Here is a 19,360-nt window from a genome sequence, read left to right on the forward strand (position 1 = left end):
AATTTGTCAATGTCAATATCACGTCTTGTTTTCATGTGTTGAAAATGTTGCAAAACCGCAAATTTAAAGTCACAATCCCTATGTCCCATTTGAACAAAATGGGCCACCAAGGGTGCTTCCATATTCATATTGCGGATATTGCTGCGATGTTCTGCGATTCTCAATTTAAGACAACGCAAAGTTTTTCCAATATAAAACATGTCACATGGGCATATGATGATATATATGCAATGAGTCGTGTTGCAATTTGAAAATTGTCTCAGGGTCCACTTCTGTCCTATTAAAGATAAGTTAATAACTTTAGATTGTAATGCAAGTCCACAATTTTTACAATTTCCACAGCTATTTGGGCAATATGTTATATCGTCACATTGGCCAGAGGCCTTAAGCCAAAGACCAGTGACAGGTAGGCTTTGAATAACTGAGTAATTACTAATTATAATAATAATATGCTAATTCTAAAAGTCTACCCAGACTACCCAGGCTTGCCAGAGCTCAGAGGTTAACCGGGGCTGTCCCTAGTTGGGTGGATTCCTTGCTGATAAAGGATATGGTATATGGTTCAAGTTGAGTTTTATACTATGCCCAAATCCATCTGAGGCGATCATCCCTCTGTGCTTACTAAGCGACACTCAGGGTTTTTTATCACAAGTCGTCGGGACTCAGCACGAATGAGATCTACTCCTGCCTCATATTGTTACATGTGGTACATGTGCAGTCTCAAGCAATAATAGGGGTTTCTTAATCGTTTTTTCCTCATTTCATGTTCCCTGCTAGTGCTCAGGAGGGACTGTTGACATTGACGGTTGACAGGGCGAACTTTGCCTTTAAGGGGCATGTCTCTTCACTGGCTTTTCCACAGGTCTTGGATTTATGGACAAGTTGTTTGGGCTCGAATGCAAGCGGTTCATGGAGGTGCTTTCCCGCCAGAGTACCCAAATTTGTCAGCAGGGTCATAGCACTGAAAGGGCCTTTAGGCCCAGTTCGCACAATCCATGGGCGACCATGCGGCTTTTGGCCATCAGTGTTCACTATGGGACCACAAGAATAATACTGTCTGAGCCTAGCATGGTAGGTTGTCAGACAATCCAGCCGCTTTAGCAAGGGTCTGGAGCTCAGCCCAGGAGTTGGCGTTCTTATGTGAACCATTTGTCATTTCTTGTAAGGCTAGTTTTTTCCAGGTATCACCACGGATGTTGCCAACAGTTTAATTCGTTGCCAGATGGATTGTTCCTCCTCCCTGGCCCCCAAAAAAGTGGTAGCCAGAGGCATTTCCAGATCAGCCATGCGACTAGGACAGCACTCAACCATGCATGGAGTTTTCCAGTATTTATTGGTAGGCGATTTACTTGATCTTGCTTGGCCAGGAGGCATTCTTGTGGCATTAGGGACTCCTTCAGGTCTCCCCCCCCTTAGTACTTGACTACTGGATGCAGTGGGCTCAGCCTTCCCCTCCCTGTTCCGTTGAACTAGGAAGTAGCGCCTTTTTTAAAAAGTGAAGAGCCAAAGGCCATTTACTTTGCCAATATGTCATCGGTGACGACAATCTGGCGATCTGGCTGGCCGGTTCCAAACTGCCCAGCCTGACGAAGGGACAAACTGCCCAGCCTGACGAAGGGACAAATTTTTATCCACAGTCAGCATGGTTCAGCGGTTCAGGTATGGGGCTAGGACCTGGGTTTAACCACATGAAAACCCCCACTGGCACCATAGAAGCTGGCTGGGTGACCTTGGGCCAGTCACACACTGTGACTCTGTTTAAAAGTACCAGGTTGACATGATGGCAGGCAGGTGTGAACCTCCTCAAACTGGGTTAAACCCACACTGCAGGGTCTTCGTGCCCAGTCAATGAGGGAGCTGTGGTCCTAGCTCATTGGCCAGCAATTTCAGGCACTTTCTTTCACCGAGGCTGGGTTTCCCCTGTTTAGATGGTAGATTTTCTTCTATGTTGTTGTATCCCATGTCCTATTCAGATGGGAGAGTTCTGGGACAACGATCTTTCTGACCTTAATAGCCATGAATTAATCAATTTAAAATAAAGAATATGATTACAGCAACTCTCTTCACTCCAAAACCACTGGCTGTTATGAGAATATTTCAACAATTGATCCCGCTTATACTTAAGTTCAATTCTGGTTCTGTGCTATTACTCTTAGTGGTGGCTTGGGATTATCCCCTGGGCCTTTTCCAATCGGGTTCCTCCTGCATAAATGCTGCTGTGGCAGTGGAAAGTCACCCCAGAGAAATTTGGATGGTTAGCCATGGGTATCGTTAGTTGACAAGGCGAATGTTTAGCCTCAATTCTCTCTAATTTGTTTACCTAGTCTCGTCGAGCCAGCCACCTGGAGTATGGATCGGTGGACACAGCTCGGGCTGGTTGGTTTGCCTCAGTGATTCAGAGGAAGTGGAGCCTCGGTGGGGACTCCATCGTTAAGCTAGCTGATTCGGTCAACATGGTTTGTGATGGGATGCGCTGCCACCGCCGCTCGATGAGGAAGTTCCTGATGTGGTCCACCGCTTGCCACGGCTCCACAGCGAGTGGAGTCATCATTCCTGCTCGGAGGGGCATTGGTTGTCAGGCCAGTTGTTTACAGCTCAGAGAGCTGCACTGGCAGCTCCATTGGCCAAAAAATATGGTTATACCATCACATAGGCGGGCATAGTGGAGGGCTATCAGCCCTAGTACAGTGGAGCCTAGCACAAAAGTACACTCTGGCTTGATCCTGCTAGCTATCTGGGCTAAGCTGAGGAGGCCTTGGTTCTCAATCAATAGCCGTAAACTGGGCCAGGTGCATGAGATGCAAGGATACAGCCAAGGGGTTTGGGATTCATTTTGCCAAACACTTTTCAGCCCCTGGGAATCACTGATCATTCCCACTCCTGAAGCCTGAAGGGCCGTGGCTGGTTGGCAGTGGTATTCCCCTAGACCACGAGACGATAGGCGGCCCATTAAAAAGGGGGCTCCTAAGAACGCTGCTCAATGCCACAGGCACAGTTTGTAACTCTCCTTATGAGGCTATGCTATTCCAAGCCATATTTACTTTGGCCTTTTGTTGCCCCGCTCACCAAATCATCACCCCTTTGGCCTTACAAGGGTCGACATGGCATGGTTGAAGGGGAGTCGTTGATATGCTTGGCAGAGTCAAGGAGTATGTTACCTTTCTCCAAGGCTGTGAAAACATTTAAATTGTTGCTTTATTAAATTTTAATTGTTGGGCAGAGCAGGAAGAAGATCTATTATTCACTAAGGCCCTTGCCACACTACAAATATAGAGCAGGTTGCAGTCCTGCTTTCCTGTTTTTTGCATTTGCATTCATCCATGCAGGCAGCATTTGGAGCCAACCCAGTGGCTCACATGACTGCATTAGCAGTGTTCAGATAGCAATTCACAGCTGTTCTGCGGCGCTACTTGTGATTTTTGGGTCTTCCTGCTGAACAGTTTGGTTCCCACTTCTTCCGGATGGGAGCGGCAACCTCAGCCTCTCATGAGGGCCACCACGCAGACTAGATTCAGGATACAGGTCACTCAGGCTGGGGGCTGATGGAAGTCTTTGGCCTTCCGTGTGTACGTCTGGCCTCACCTTTTGTTGTAACTCTGTTCTCATTATAGTTCCGGCAGCGCATCGTTGCTGAGTTTGGCTGGTGGGCCACAGCGTTGTGTTCTGGGCTGGTCATTACGCAGCGAAGTCCATGAGGTGGTGTTCTCTACTCCCCTGGTTGCGGGATTCCGTCCTTCAATTTGGCTTCCCAGATGGAGTTGTGCTACAAGTGGGAGAGAATGGCATTCCTGACATGATGGGAGTGGCCTTGCAGATCCTCATGGAGACTGACCTGAGCATGCTGCGTTGTACGATGTCCCCCAAGGATCCGTTTTGGGACCAGTGCTCTTTAACCTATTCATAAATGACCTGGAAGTAGGGGTGGGTAGCGTGGTGGCCAAGTTTGCAGATGATACCAAATTATGTAGGGTGGTGAGAACCACAAAGGATTGCGAAGAGCTCCAAGCGGACCTTGATAAATTAGGTGAGTGGGCTCAGAAATGGCAAATGCAGTTCAATGTAGCAAAATGTAAAGTGATGCACATAGGGGCAAAAAATCCAAACTTCACATACACGCTACAGGGGTCAGTGCTATCAGTCATAGAACAGGAAAGGGATTTAGGAGTCTTAGTTGATAGTTCCATGGGAATGTCAACTCAATGCATGGCAGCTGTGAAAAAGGCAAACTCTATGCTGGGGATCATTAGGAAAGGAATTGATAATAAAACTGCAAAGATTGTCATGCCCTTATATAAAGCAGTGGTGCGACCGCACTTGGAGTACTGTGTCCAGTTCTGGTCGCCGCATCTCAAAAAGGATATTGAGGAGATAGAAAAAGTGCAGAGAAGGGCAACAAGGATGATTGAGGGACTGGAGCACCTTCCCTATGAGGAGAGGCTGCAGCGTTTGGGACTCTTTAGTTTGGAGAGGAGGCAGCTGACGGGGGATATGATTGAAGTCTACAAAATTATGCATGGGGTAGAAAATGTTGACAGAGAGACATTTTTCTCTCTTTCTCACAATACTAGAACCAGGGGGCATTCATTGAAAATGCTGGGGGGAAGAATTAGGACTAATAAAAGGAAACACTTCTTCACACAACGTGTGATTGGTGTTTGGAATATGCTGCCACAGGAGGTGGTGATGGCCACTAACCTGGATAGCTTTAAAAGGGGCTTGGACAGATTTATGGAGGAGAAGTCGATTTATGGCTACAAATCTTGATCCTCTTTGATCTGAGATTGCAAATGCCTTAACAGACCAGGTGATCGGGAGCAACAGCCGCAGAAGGCCATTGCCTTCACATCCTACATGTGAGCTCCCAAAGGCACCTGGTGGGCCACTGCGAGTAGCAGAGAGCTGGACTAGATGGACTTTGGTCTGATCCAGCTGGCTTGTTCTTATGTTCTTATGTTCATATGTTCTTATGATGCCAAAAACCAAGCTGTTTGGTCGTGCTTACTAGAACGGAGGACTTGGAGGGATCCTCATGGAGCCTGACCTGAGCTTGCTGCATTGTAAGATGTCAAAGACCAAACTGTCGAGTCGTGCTTATTGGAACAGAGGAATTGGAGGGATGCAGTTGCTCCCGCCAGGGAAAACAAAGCCAAGGTTCAGGCTTGTCGGTCCGCAGCCCGGGTTGTACATGCTATAGGAGGGGATGTTATTCCCCATAGTGATATATCCTATGCGCTCGGTGCGCTGTATTTTCCCGATAGAGTACACTTATCAGATTGAGGTCAGGACAGCTGGTGAAATGATGTTGGTTATGCTCTGATATGCTCTGTTGCAGTGGCTTTGCGGCATGCACTGAGTGAAACTGAGCTGCTCCGTTGCAGTGACTTCACGGCACGCACTGAGCAAAATGACGTCTGATATGCTCTGTTGCAGTGGCTTTGCGGCACGCACTGAGCTGTGTGACTCTGGGCTGCTGAAGCTGGGCGGGAGCTGTTGGTTTAACAGCTCGGTGGCGGTTTGGGCATAAGAGCACATCCTATTTTGGGAAGGCAGTAGCTTGCATGCCGGACCCTCCCACGGGGGCCTCCATATGAGGTCCGCGGTGGCAAAAGAGCTCTTGAAGGCAAGCCTTGGGGTCACGCCAAGAGCTCGCTGCCCGGCAGGGAGGGATGTCACAAATTGGGTTTGCGTCCATGTGGCATCTAGTAACTTCCTGTTCCGGTTCCCTCGGGGGATGTGCCGGACAGGGATTCTGTCCGAAGGGCCTAAGGGGTCAGCTGGGGCTGCCCTATAACCAGGTCAGCGGTTCGCTGCCTGGGAGCCAGGATGTGCTCTGTTATGCTCGCCCAGCTTCAAAGTTTTGTTATATGTTAATAAATTTGGGCTGCGGCCGATTTCTTTTCCAACAAAGAGATGTGTCCTGGTCATTCTTGGAATGAGTCTCCACACATCCGCATGCAATGCACCATACCTTACACCCACACAGTGATACTGATAGATTATACCTTTCCCGGAGATCTGGAGGCAGGTGCTTACTGCAAGTTCAGCAAACAGTCGAGGAGGAAAAGCATGCATTGGCCGATTATGTGAAGAACAGGCATTGATTGAAGTGAAGAACAGACATTTGCTGCAAGCCCAGAAAACCAAACAAGAATACAGAAAAAATGTGATTAAAATGAGGACTGAAGCTGGCACAACAAAGCACTGCACGGCCAATTTCTGGAGAAAATCAAAGACAAGGTGGATAACGAAAAGACCCGTCTGTGGTTAACAACTGGAACTCTGAAAAAGGAAACTGAATCCCTGATTTTAGCTGTCCAAGAGCAAGCCATTAGAACAAATTCGTTTAAGGCCAAAATCAAAAAATCCTCAGATGATGCAAGATACAGATTGTGCAAAGAAGCTGATGAAACTGTAGATCATGTCCTCAGCTGCTGCAAAAAGATTGCCCAGACTGAGTAAAGAGACACAATTCAGTGGCCAAGATGATCCACTGGAATTTGTGCAAGAATTACAACATAAGAACAGCTAAGAACTGGTGGGAACATTGTCCAGAGAAAGTAATGGAAAATGAGAAGGTCAAGATCCTGTGGGATTTTTGAATCCAAACGGACAAAGTGTTGAAACACAATACACCAGACATCACCGTGATCGAGGACAAGAAAGTGACCATCATCGACATAGCAGTCCCTGGTGACAGCAGGGTCATTGAAAAAGAACACGAGAAGGTCACTAGATACCGTGATTTGAAAATCGAGCTTCAGCGTCTATTACACAAACCAGCTGAGGTCGTCCCAGTGGTAATCGGCACGCTGGGCGCCATCCCAAAAACACTAGGGCAGCACTTGAAACATCTTCAAATTGACAAAATTAACATCTGTCAAATTCAGAAGGCAGCCCTGCTGGGATCCGCACGAATACTACGCCGATACATTACAACTTCCTAGGCCTCTGGGTGAGGCTCGGATTGTAATGAAGGCCAACAACCAGCTAAAGATCTGGCAGCTGTGAAATCTACAATAATATAGCAAGTGAAAGAGAAAGAAAATATGTCACAAATGAATATTTAAATCTGACCATTCATAATTAATGACACCACTAACCAAGAAGCAGTAGTATTATTGAACTAAGAAGCTGTATACTAGCATAGGATGTATTATTTATGTAATTATTTGACATCAATGCTCGACATTTCACATTAGGGCCTGAAGAGCTTGCAATATCATTCTCCCCTTCTCTATTTTATCTTCACAATCGTCCTGTAATGTAGGCAAAACTGAGAGTGTGTGATGGATCCAAAGTCATCCAATGAGCAGAGAGGACTGAGACCTAGGTCTCTCAGTCTGCGGCCTGACACTCTGGCCCTGTGTCAGTCATTTTTGTTGTGTTCTTTGTTGTAGTAACCTTCAAAGTCATCCAGGTTTTTGTAGATTCCAATATACTCTGCAAGAAGGAAAATTCCTTTTGTAGGAAGAAATCTGAAGAGGGAAAAAAACAGCATCTCATTTATTTAAACATTTATACTGCCCTCACTCTTCCCCACTGTCAAATAGGGGCTTAAGGCTGCTTACAAATGCTGGTGCAAACCACAACATGCAAACATATTACCCCTTTCAACTGTGCAAACATTGTGTCAGTTCAATTAAATTGTTCTTAAAAGCTTCTTTAAACAAGAATGCTTCACAGTTTCTCTGGAGATATGGCAGAGTGGAATCCTCCTGATCTCCTGTGGCATCTCTTCCAAAGAACAGGTGCCATGGCTGAGAAGGAATGTACTTGAACCATGCTTAGCTTTGAAAATTACTAACACCATTGCTTACTTACTGAACAATAAAACAATTATCAATTGTTTAATTACTAGCATTTGTGTTTGCTTCTTTTAGTATTGTATCTAAACCTGGGGACAAAATAGATATATCGAGATCATGGATTTATATCAGCCAGTAAAAGTAAACTGTTTGCATGCTGCACTTGGATTCAGGCCATGGGGAAGGAAAGATGAGGTTTACTCATTCACTTCTCAGTTCCCTGATCAAACCCCAGTTTCATCGGCTGTTAAGATTTCAAAGTGAAAAAAGTATTTTAACAACTTTTAACAAGCTAGAAGGAGCTTGAAGAGTTAATTTTTTCTTTCCTTCCTACATCTAGGGATCCAGATCACATCTCAGCGAGGACACAATTAACTTTTTATAAACAGGGTGTGGATCCACTATGTCTGTTCTGTCTAATTTAGTTTTCTTTTTAAAAGGTATATAATGTTTATATGGTTCAGTACACAGTATTTGAGAAGCTGATGAACATCAAAAACACTGAAAAGTAAAATGAACCCCCCCCCCCACAATCACGACAATCTCTTAACAGCTGCCTTTCAAAGTTTTTGAATGGCCCAATTAACTAAACTTCAGCATAATCTTACATTTAAAAAGGCTTTCATCCATAGATTCTTAAATCTATAAAGGTGGAGGCCCAATATGATTCTTCTTACAGAGTGTGCATTTCTGTAGGAGAACCAATTCACATATTCCTTATTTAATCAGAATCTTCCAGGACAAGGTGATTCCTCAATTCATGTATGAGTCATAGCTATGTTTATATAAACATCTCCATTTCCTGGAGTAAAAACAATTTAAATGTCTCAGATCCATATTTGGGGCCCAATCTATGTCTCCAGTGCCCTTCTTAGATTACAGTGAAAGACTGTACTTCTTGGAGCACATTGTTTGTACCAAATGATAAGCTTTTGGCTCAAATTAAAGAAGGCTCAAATCCCTTCTAAACTAACTGCTGCAGAAAAATTTCAGTTCAATCTGGGTGAGAGCTGTTGAGAGAGGTTTATGTCCCTTGCCCTAGGCCATCTTGGATTTATGAGAATCAAAGATATAATCAAAGAATATAGCTCTTTAAGTAGACAGAGAACAGGCACAGTCATATCCAGTGCTAGGGAATCAAAGTAAAAACTATATTCTGGCAAACAAGATATATGTTTTAGAATTCCTTTAATACTGACTATGCTTCACCTTGGCCCATTTTAAATATTTATCATCATTTCTTTTGGAAGGGAGATACAAACTTATCCCTTATTCTCAACATGTTTGCCCTTGCCACACACTCAGGCTCTGTTCGATTAATTCTTTATAGTCATACTTTTCTGCCTCTGCAAGCTTTTAGATCTGGCACAGCAGAGCAATTTGAAGAATCCAGGGACCAGTGGCGTAGCATGGGCGGGCCACAGAGGTGATTGCCCTGGGCACAACATTTCAAAAGAAAAAAGCAGTAACAATAAATTCAAAATAGCACGCCCTCCCCCTCACACAGAAAATCTCCCTAAGTTTGAACATTCTACGTAGTTTTTTCAACATGATGGAACAGAGACGTGCGGGTCAAATTATGGCACTGAGTAATTTTTAAAATCCACCTCATGTCTAAAGTAATCCTTAAAATGACACATTCTTTCACCTCTAAAATATTTGCAGAAACTCGTGCTTCACGTTGTATTTATGGAACGTTGTATTTATGGAATTCATTCTCTGGCCTATGTTACCTGTGCATGTGGCAAAAATCTGATTGCCAAATTAAGGTCTGTTGAAATTTTGAAATACTGTCACTAAGTAATGTTCCCACCTATTTAGTGTTGCAACACAGAGTTAAAATATGATGCTGTTGCCATGTGCTGATAGGAGTTCAATCATTTGGTGAATTTTGTTGTTCTGGCAAGACAGGTTAGGTTTCATTTTTTACTGTGATAATTTTTTTTGCAGACAAATTTCATTCTTCTGTCAACTATGTTTTAAATAGTTTAAACGTTTATGAATGTGAAGAAATGGTTATACAATGAAGGGGCAGAGTGGTAAAAAGTAAAAATGGAGCAAGGCATGAAAGTTAATATTTTTTTTTAAATTGCACAATACTACATGTTACATGATACTACATGTTACATGATACAAACATTACAAACAAAAAAAGAATCAGGTGCACAAGGCAGGAAGAAGAGGAAGTCAGAGCAAGAGCAGCAAACTAAGGTAGCTGGAAGTCTTGACTGGTTTCTTATGATCACTTCTGAAAGTACACCAGAGTCACCAGAAGCACCCCAGGAGCCTCAGGAACCAGATCCAGTGTCTATGGATATTCCTATCATTGCTTTAGAAGCAGAGATAACTTTGCCTGAGGATGCCTCTACTTCTGCTCAGTCAAATATTCTGCCAGAGGATATTAACCTAAAAGTTTTCACTTATATTGGCTATTGGCCTGAAACTGTGGATGAAACTTTGAAAACTAAACTTGTCAAGAGAGGGACAGTGTAACTGCAGAAGGAGGATGCACTGTTTCCAAAAGGCAGTGATGGCTGGTAATTTTATAAGGACTGGTTCTACATGAATTTGGACAAGGGTAAGACAACGTTAAGGCTGCGGTTGGTGTTTTCTCTTGTAAACTGTGCTGCATATTGCATTTCTTGCATGCTTTTTCAGAAAACCAAAGGAAAAAGTTCATTTGGAAAGCCAAGTAGCTTTAATGCATGCAGAAAACTAAACCTCATATTATTAGCACAAGAGTGCTGTTCATTTCACCTCAGTGCATTTAAAATATGGAAAAAATTTGAAAAGCAGCTACAGAAGCATGAGACTATTGATGCTGCTGCCCAGCTTGTACAACAGAGATCATTTGAGGAATGGAAGGCAATCTTAGCCAGAATACTTGATTGTGTGCTGTATCTAGCCACGCAAGCCTTATTCTTACATGAACACTCAGAAGATCTAAGCACTAATGGTAACGGTGGAAATTTCCTAGAAACTTTCACGTTACTTGCCAAATGTTTGCTTTTTCAGAAAACCAAAGGAAAAAGTTTTGCCAATCAGCATCTTCATAAAGTTCAGCAGGCAGGTGTTTATGTTGTGTTTTCTTTCTCTAGAGTGAGTCCATTAGCCTGCTTGGTGATCACATCAACAACCATCTTTCAAAAATTGCAAAGGCCAAGTATTTTGCTATCATGTTTGATAGCACTCTGAATATATCTCACCCTGACCAAATGTCCCTAGTGATTCAAAATGTTCACACTGAAGATGCAAAAGCCAGCATGGTAGAACCTTTCACTGACTTTATTCAGTTACATAAGAAATCAGCTGATGTCATTACAAAACAGATTTGTGACAAGTTGCAAGCAGATGGCCACTGATACAGCTAAAAGTATGATAATGCCGCAACTATGGCTGGATGCATTAGTGGTATACAGAAATGTACTGTTGATAGGATCCCAAAGCAGTGTTTGTGCCATGTAGCAATAACTCACTCAGTCTTGCTGGTGCGCACGCAGTTGGTGTTGGGGCACAGTCTGTGGCTTTCTTTGGCATTGTGGAAAAGGTGTACACATTCTTCTCAAGCTCTACCCATAGTGGGATGTTTTTGAAAAACATGTACCAATGGAATTCAAACATGAAGCCATATGTGTACTTGCAGAGCACACCAATGAAATAATAGAAGCTTTGGAAGTGTTGAGAGATATGGGTCAGAAGAAACCTCTGAAACTAAGGGTGATGCAGAAGTCTGTTGGTTTACATCATGACCTATCCTTTTTTCTCATTCTTCCATTTTGGAGCCCAGTACTAACTGAAGTGCAGCAAGATCATTGATCAATGTGTGCAAAAGTTGAAAGCACTGGCTCTATTTTGCCAAGAAAAACTAAACTGTCTGGTGCTAAAGGCAATTGAGAAAGCTCTGCAGATAAGCAAAACACATGACGTTTCTACAGAGAGAAGAATTGGAAGACGTAAGAAGATGTCTGGTGAGTAGAGTTGTGATACTAGCTTTATGTGATACTAGCTACAAAAAACATGCAGAGAACAACTGGAAGCAATTGATCAGTTGCAATAGTGGGAGATTTCCAGCCACCATCTGGAGATTGGCAACTACTATGGAGAAGGGCTTGTAATTTCTCTTGAAGTATTTATTGTCTGAGCAGATGTGATGAGATTAGGCAAAATCTGCCTGTTACTTTTTTGATGTGATAATTAATGGATATTACTTGGCCTTTAACAGAAAGAAGCTGATCTCACAATTCATTGTGGAAGATTAAAGAATGGGCTAATAAACTGGAGACTTGATGGCAATATATGAATCTGTGTACTGTGTCAAAATATTTATGAAATATGGTGACAGTCATTACAACTTATTTCTATACAGTTCCTTCCACAAAACTCAGAAGTATCAATGGAATACAAAAACTGAACATTGAATCTTTTCATTTAAAGTTTAATACAATAACTATTAAAAGCAATACCTCAATTTAATTTTTAGACTTATTCCCCACCTCCCCTGCCGTGCTTTAAGGAAATCCAACAGTCTTCCAAATCAGAGAAAGGAAGTGAGAGAAAAGCCATATACTTACACTTTCAAATAAGCAAACACTGAAACTGGAAGTGGAAACAAATAAAAGTTGTCCTTCCGAATCCCATCCACAATTTTCTTGCCAACATACTCTACATCCAAGATTGGAAGAAGACAAGGCCGTCTGAAGAAAAAAAGACTCCTTTAATCAGTCAGTCAGTCAATCTTGATCATGGTCATAGAAAAGTAAAGACATAGCAAATTTACAGTTTTAATATATTTTATCCTTTTAATTAAGTATCTCATTTAATTATCTCATTTACCTTATGCTGGCATAAGGTAAATGAGATAATTAAATGAGATACTTAATTAAAAGGATAAACTATATTAAAACTGTAAATATATTGGGAACATAAGGGGATAAGATAAAAGTGTAAATATTAAAAGGAAACAAAGCATAAGGAAATAATAAAATTGGCTGGTAAAATATTTTAATTATTATATCACATAAACTTTACTAAGGCAACCTTAGTATTCATTAATCCTATTTTATAGCACCGACCATCTTGCATTGGACTTCAAGCACTTCTGCTCAAAACCTGCCATCTGTATGTTATATCAAGATTAAAATCTGTAAGCTGTAGCCTGCAGAGAAATAAGCTAACCTCTGTGACCTGGAAATCTATGCAGCAGTTGTGAAATAAGCTAACCTCTGTGACCTGGAAAGCTAACCTCTGTGACCTGGAAATCTATGCAGCAGTTGTGAAATAAAATTAGGACTCATATCTTTATTACTGACATTGGAGGTATACTCCTCAGACAAGTCTAAATATTTTTCCTGAATTCGCAGAACAGCATTGCTTCTGAACTCCTCACCTTCCCTCCATGATGCCTTACTAAACCTGTTTTGAAAGTATTGGAAGTTTTCCATTTCTCATATTCAAAAGAGAAAAGTCAAAATCCAAGTGGACATCTGTAAAGCAGCTCTGGGCCTTTACACACAGAACTGTTCAGAGGTGGGATTCAGCAGGTTCTCACAGGTTCCCGAGAGTAGGTTACTAATTATTTGTGAGTGCCGAGAGGGGGTTACTAATTGGTGATTTTGCCACATGATTTTTGCCTTAGTTATGCCCCTCCTCTCGGCAGTAGCGCGCAGAACTTGAAGCAGTCTAGCAGGAGGTGCACTGGCATGCGTGGCAGCCTGTGCCTGCGTGCATTCATTTCCTGCCCAAGGACCGGCACAGCAGCTGCATCCTTGCCACAGTCCCGCCCAGGAATGCCCCACCCCTGGAATGCCCGGCCACACCCCTGTCGTGCCCTGCCCAGCCCCATTGGCGCTACGCTACAGTTTGAATCCCACCACCATGGGAACCTGTTACTAAAATTTTTGGATCCCACCACTGGAACTGTTAATAAGGTTTTTAAGTAACAACTTTCTGTAAATGAATTGTTATTCAAAACCCAACACGCACGTTGTTTTTGTGCCTTTAGAAAGTCTTGTATGCACGTAATATGGACAGACAATTGTAGTTTTAATGCCTTTTTTTCCTGCAGCTTGCAATTCAAAAGCAACAGACTCCAAAAATTCAATTATCGCAGCCTTGCTTGCACTGTAGTCTGAAAAATAGAGGTAGAAAAGCATTGAAAATCATAAAACGACAACTATGAAAAGTATCTTCTAGACTTGATAAGTTTTTAAATAGGTCTGGGTGTGGGTATAGTGCTGCCCCCCCACCCCCACAATTCTTTACTTACCACTGTTCCAAGTGGCAACGAGAGAAAACGCAGCCCGGACTTACCCAGGGCTGTTGTTACGGATGGGGATGGGCAAGCAGGAAAAGGTCTGTTATCATACCAGGGCCAGAATCACATGACGGGGCCCTATCTTGTGACAAGGGAACCAAGGTGCGTGTATATAGGACAGTAGCTGGCAGGCCCCGGCCCCTCCCCTTTTTGAGTGGGGTTAGTTGTCTTTATGGTTGATTGTTAATTTTTTACATCAGAGGCCCTTTCCCCACTCACCATAAGCCCCGCGCTACTCTCCGCAAGTAGCGCGGGGTCCCATTGCACTCCCCACGTCAGGGGCGGCAACAGCGCAGCCGCCCCGACGCTGCTGCTCTTGCGCCCGCTCAGCGCGCGGCATCCCTGGCGCTGGCGAAAACGGCGCCTTTGGCAGAGCGCGGGGGCAGCGCGGGGTCGTGGGGACGCCCAGACGCGCGCTAGGGATGCCGTGCGCTCAGAGCAGCGCGCAGCGACGGCGGCAGCAAGAGAAGTGGGGAAGGGGCCAGAGTCTTGTTAGGTATGGGCATAAGAGCACATGCTTTCTAGGGATGCTTTCTAGCACATGCTTTCTAGGGAGCACATGCATGCCAAACCTCCCCATGGCTGCGGCTGAATGGAAGGAACAGAAAGAAGATGTGGGGGTTTATCAGCAGGACAAAAAGGAGAGAAAGAGCGGGGGGGGGGAAGGTAGGCAGGCAGAGGGAAAGTGCAGGGAAGGTAGGAGAAAATGGTGACCCCTGCAAAGTCTTGCTAGTTCTGTGCTTGTAATCAGAGGCGCAGCTGAATAGGAGTGCACCTGGGGTGCACTCTGTGGTCCCCCCATTCCCCACCACAACTCCCCCTCCCCTCATGGCCCCCTTACCCTTTTCAGGCAGCAGAAAACAGTTTTCTGCCGTCTGAAAACGGGCTAGGCTGGTGGGGTGGAGCTAGGCCTGGCAAGGCAGGGCAGTGCGAGAGAGGAAGGGGTTGGGGTTGGGGTTGATTTTCGTGCCTCCAGGCATGCGCTCAGTGCAACGTGCACCTCCACCCCCTTGTAGCTATTTCACTGCTTGTAATTATGCAATTCTTGCGATGATTCTGTAAAAACTACCTTTATTCTTCAATACATTAAGAGCGTATGAAGATCCATGCCATCAGTGATGCCTAAATACCGGACTAAGTACAGCTGTTAAGGAGGGGTTTCCCCACATGCTGTCCTATATATTTGAACAGACTTCAAGTGAGTGGGAGCTGGGAAAATCTTTGATTTCATGTGTTGTGATTATTATCAAGTACAACATATCCAACAAGAACATTTTACGTAGCTTATTTTACTGCTTGTATAATAGATAGATCCATAATATACTGACCTGAAAGTTTATTGGCACCAATCATTCCTGCTTGACTCGTAATACTAACCAAGTGTCCATGGTTGGAGGCAATCATGGCTGGTAGGAAGGCTTTACAAGTCTGTGACACGGTTATAAAACCCATAATGTTAGGCATCATTTTGATCAATTCTGGTTTTTCTACAGAAATGTAATAAACCACCTTAGACATGACAGGCACATTGCTTCAACATGGTAGGCATGTATGCTGACATATTTGATTAGGATCATTATACCATGTGGATTTTGAGTGTACAGTTTTTAAAAGTTTACTATTTTAAGGTGTGTGCTAATTTACATAAAAGGTCGACTTTCCAAAATGCACATCTAGAAATAAAGGCTTAATAATAAGGTATAATGTCATAAAATGGAATCTCTCAAATCAGCCCCTAGAAGCAACCCAGAGTTAAATATGGCTAAAGGCAAACATTTCAGTAGGTTTAAGAATTCTTAATTCCAAGGTGAATTTTAAGTAAGGTGATTTACATCAGCAATTTTATTAATGTTTTAAATCACCAAGAAAAAATGCTGGTGCAAACTAAAGGTTTTTATTATTATTATCTGAATATTTCCTTAATAAAATGATCTATTCGTTTATTGTTAGAACCTTAAAACATATTGACTTAAAACTGTACAGAATCTTCAGGCAACATCAGAGTGGACACTAGAAGTTTCTGTGATTATTTTTACCACTTTAGAAAATTATATAAAATATATTGTTTTTATATAACCTGCTACAGACAGGATATCATTTATAAACTGTGAGTATAAGTGTGGTGACTTGCTAGCCTCTAGCTTCACATAAAACTATAATACTTATAAATACCATAAAGTTTGTTATATGATGTCTGATGGATATGTTTTCCAAACTCTTTTTCCTTATAGTGAAAAACAATTTCCAATACATTTATAGTGTCATAACTATTAAGTTGAAGAAATATGTTTGCAAGTAAGTTCAAATTTAATTTTGAATTAAATGAATTTAGAGAAAAAAATTAAACCATCAGAACTGAATTTAAATTTATATCCATTTTTAAAATAATTAAAAATATTTTTTAAAATTATTCATCCACTTAATTTTATATTAAATTATGGATTTGGGGAATAGGGAATAAAGAGGCAGCTCACAATGAAAGTAGAAACAAAGAAAACAGACTGAAAAGCCATTTCATAAGTGAAAACACAGACTTCTCTTCAATACTAAATATATAATTCTAAAAAGTCGCAATATTCCAGAAAATACATGACTAGATTTTAAAAAGAGTTTCCAGCAATTTCATGGTTATCTATTAAAAAAATGATTACCCAAAAATGTGCCTTGAAGTTCACATCTAATGTTTCATCCATTTCATAGTCTGGAATATCAAGGAAATTCTTTCCGATCAAAATACCTGCATTATTGATTAGAATATTGACATCTCCAACTTCTTTTTTAACCTAAAGCAAAAAAGATATGTGAAAAATAGTTGCCAGTTTCATTATTATTGCAGCTGAAAAAAACATTACCAAGATCACAAAAATACTTACTACTACAACTACGCAAACAAGTCAGTTCCCTCAGAGGTTTGTGCTCTTCTCTTGACAAAAATTAAATAATTGGCTTGCCAATTCCACTTTACGTAAATGGCACATTATGAATTTTTTTTGCCTTATAATGGTTGTTTTGGTGAGTTTTTGCCTTACACTGGTAGCCAATCCCCTGAAGACATGGCATTCCAGAATGGCATTCCAGAATGCACCAAGGAAAATAAATGGGAAACAGTCCCAATGATGACTCGAGCACAGAGGCGTATTGGGGAAAAATTGGGCCGGAAACATCCCCTTCTCCGGGGGCCCCCATGCTTGGGGGTGTGGATCAGGGGCGTGCATCAGGGGCCCCACCCCTGCTGGCCTACACAAAAGCTGGGGGTGGGGCTTGGGCAACTTTTGAACCATTTGACAAAATACATTGGAAAGTGTTTTTATATGACTCAGTTATCACTGAAGAAGCTGCATCATCTACCTGGTACTTGTTATAAGGGCTACCACACAAACAGGTGGAACTGCTAACATGAACAGTCATGCAAAAGTGCTAAGTGAAATCCTCTGTCACTTCTTATCTGTCGCTTCTTATTTGGATATTATCAGTGTTTTTTATTAATGAAGCAACTGAGATCAGGGATTTCTGTGCTAAACCGATGCCTGGATGTTCTTATTGAGTAGAATTCAGATAGGATGCAGGTGATATGCTAGGGAGGATATCTGTGTTCCGTCTACTCTGCCTCATCAAAATAAAAGCCTTGAGTGCTCCTGGGTAGAGATCTGCCTTTTCAGAAGCAGGCTGGTATTGTTATAGTGCAAATTATATGTAGTGCATGGATTTTCTTCTTTTGCTGTTGCACTTATATTCCATGACCTAGCTACACTAATGTGTACTTCTGTAATTTCCAGCCTTAAGTACATAACAGAGGTAATTCTCAATGTAACTACTACTTTCCTATAGAGTGCTGCGAAGCATATTCAAATAGATCATGTTCCATGTCAGCTACATTAGATATCCTTTGTACTTATGACACATTAAGGATGTCAGGTTTCCTGGCCTGTGGCAGATATAGTGGAACAACCACCTATTCCTGTATAAACCCGAGTGTCAGTTAAGATGTTATTGAAGGTATCCTGTCCCAGAGAAGGTTACAAAATTCACCTCTCTCCAGAGTTTATGAAACAATTATTGAAAACTCATTTTCCAGTTAGCATCTGTCTAATTATAGTTTGGTTGACTGTTTTGTATGTTCTACTTATGTCTGATTGGCACTATTAATTTGTTTTTGCATTTTTAACTACTTTTAGTGTTGTTGTGGAGAATGAGAATTCATATTAAGTAAATGTAAAGTCTATCCTCTAAATTCCACCTGTCGCATCAGTATATTTTCATAATTCAAATCCATTTGTAACTACAATGATTATTATGATATAAGGCTCATTCAATTCGTAATCATTTTTTACCTGATCTGCCACTGCATAAACTTCTTCCCGTTTGCGACAGTCACATTTGTAAGTATAAACAGCTAAAGCCCCATTTCTTTTGGCAAGTAGAGCAGTCTCCTTGTTACATTCTTCATCAATATCCCAGAGGACCAGAATGGCACCAAGACTAGCACAATTTAAAGCTATCTGTTTTCCAATTCCATGTGCCGATCCTGTAATAAGCACTATCTCTCTGGCAATTTTTTTCTTAGAAGCACAACAAAACTTCTTAATGAAGGCCTCGAAGTAATAATAGATTAACAAAACTATGCATCTGAGAGTTTCAAAGAAGCTGCTTATTGTAGTCATGATTCTACCAAAGGAATTTGTCTTGCCTAGAAAAAAATATAAACAATTAAAATTCTGTTAATGGATCATTGTGGCTGAATCACATTTCTTTTGTTTATTAGGGACTGTATGTATCTAACATGATTCTGAGTTATATTAAGTAAATGACAAAAAAATCTGTTCCAAAAGAATTAACATAACATATGTAATATTCCACATGATCCAGAACCAAAAACCTAAATTCAGAAGAGTCTAGTGAAGCTTGAAGCTTGTAGAAGGATGAGATTAAAAGTCCAATAGACAGGTAAAATTAGTTATTACTTTTTGTTCCCCATCCTTTTTCCTCAACCTTGGGAGTGATCAAAGTTATTCCCAATATGAAGCAAGAAGGAACATTCCTTCATAGGAAGAAATCTGATGGAGGAAATAGTGCAATATATTTCTGGTTATTCTTTATATGTAATTATTATTTCGTTGTAGATTAGGACAATGAACCAGAGACAAAGAAAGAAAGGGATAGTTCCCACATAGACATGATGAGTTCTGCAATGTGGAGATGCTCCACCGTTGACCAACAAGCTGAAGGGAAACAAACCACAACC

General features: G+C 41.9%; 1 protein-coding gene across 1 annotated transcript; it reads right to left on the reverse strand.

Annotated features, from left to right (window-relative positions):
- Positions 1-7,366: 7,366 nt before the first annotated feature.
- LOC125439447 (epidermal retinol dehydrogenase 2-like) lies at positions 7,367-18,779 on the reverse strand. Its single transcript, XM_048508551.1, has 6 exons — positions 18,450-18,779; positions 16,770-16,901; positions 15,447-15,546; positions 13,788-13,932; positions 12,377-12,499; positions 7,367-7,475 (listed from the first exon to the last, which is right to left on the reverse strand). The coding sequence occupies exons 1-6, from the start codon at positions 18,777-18,779 to the stop codon at positions 7,367-7,369; spliced, it is 939 nt and encodes a 312-aa protein (XP_048364508.1).
- Between the last annotated feature and the right edge of the window lie 581 nt (positions 18,780-19,360).

This window comes from Sphaerodactylus townsendi, linkage group LG09 (genome assembly GCF_021028975.2).
Source record: "Sphaerodactylus townsendi isolate TG3544 linkage group LG09, MPM_Stown_v2.3, whole genome shotgun sequence".
Taxonomy (NCBI): Eukaryota; Metazoa; Chordata; class Lepidosauria; order Squamata; family Sphaerodactylidae; genus Sphaerodactylus; species Sphaerodactylus townsendi.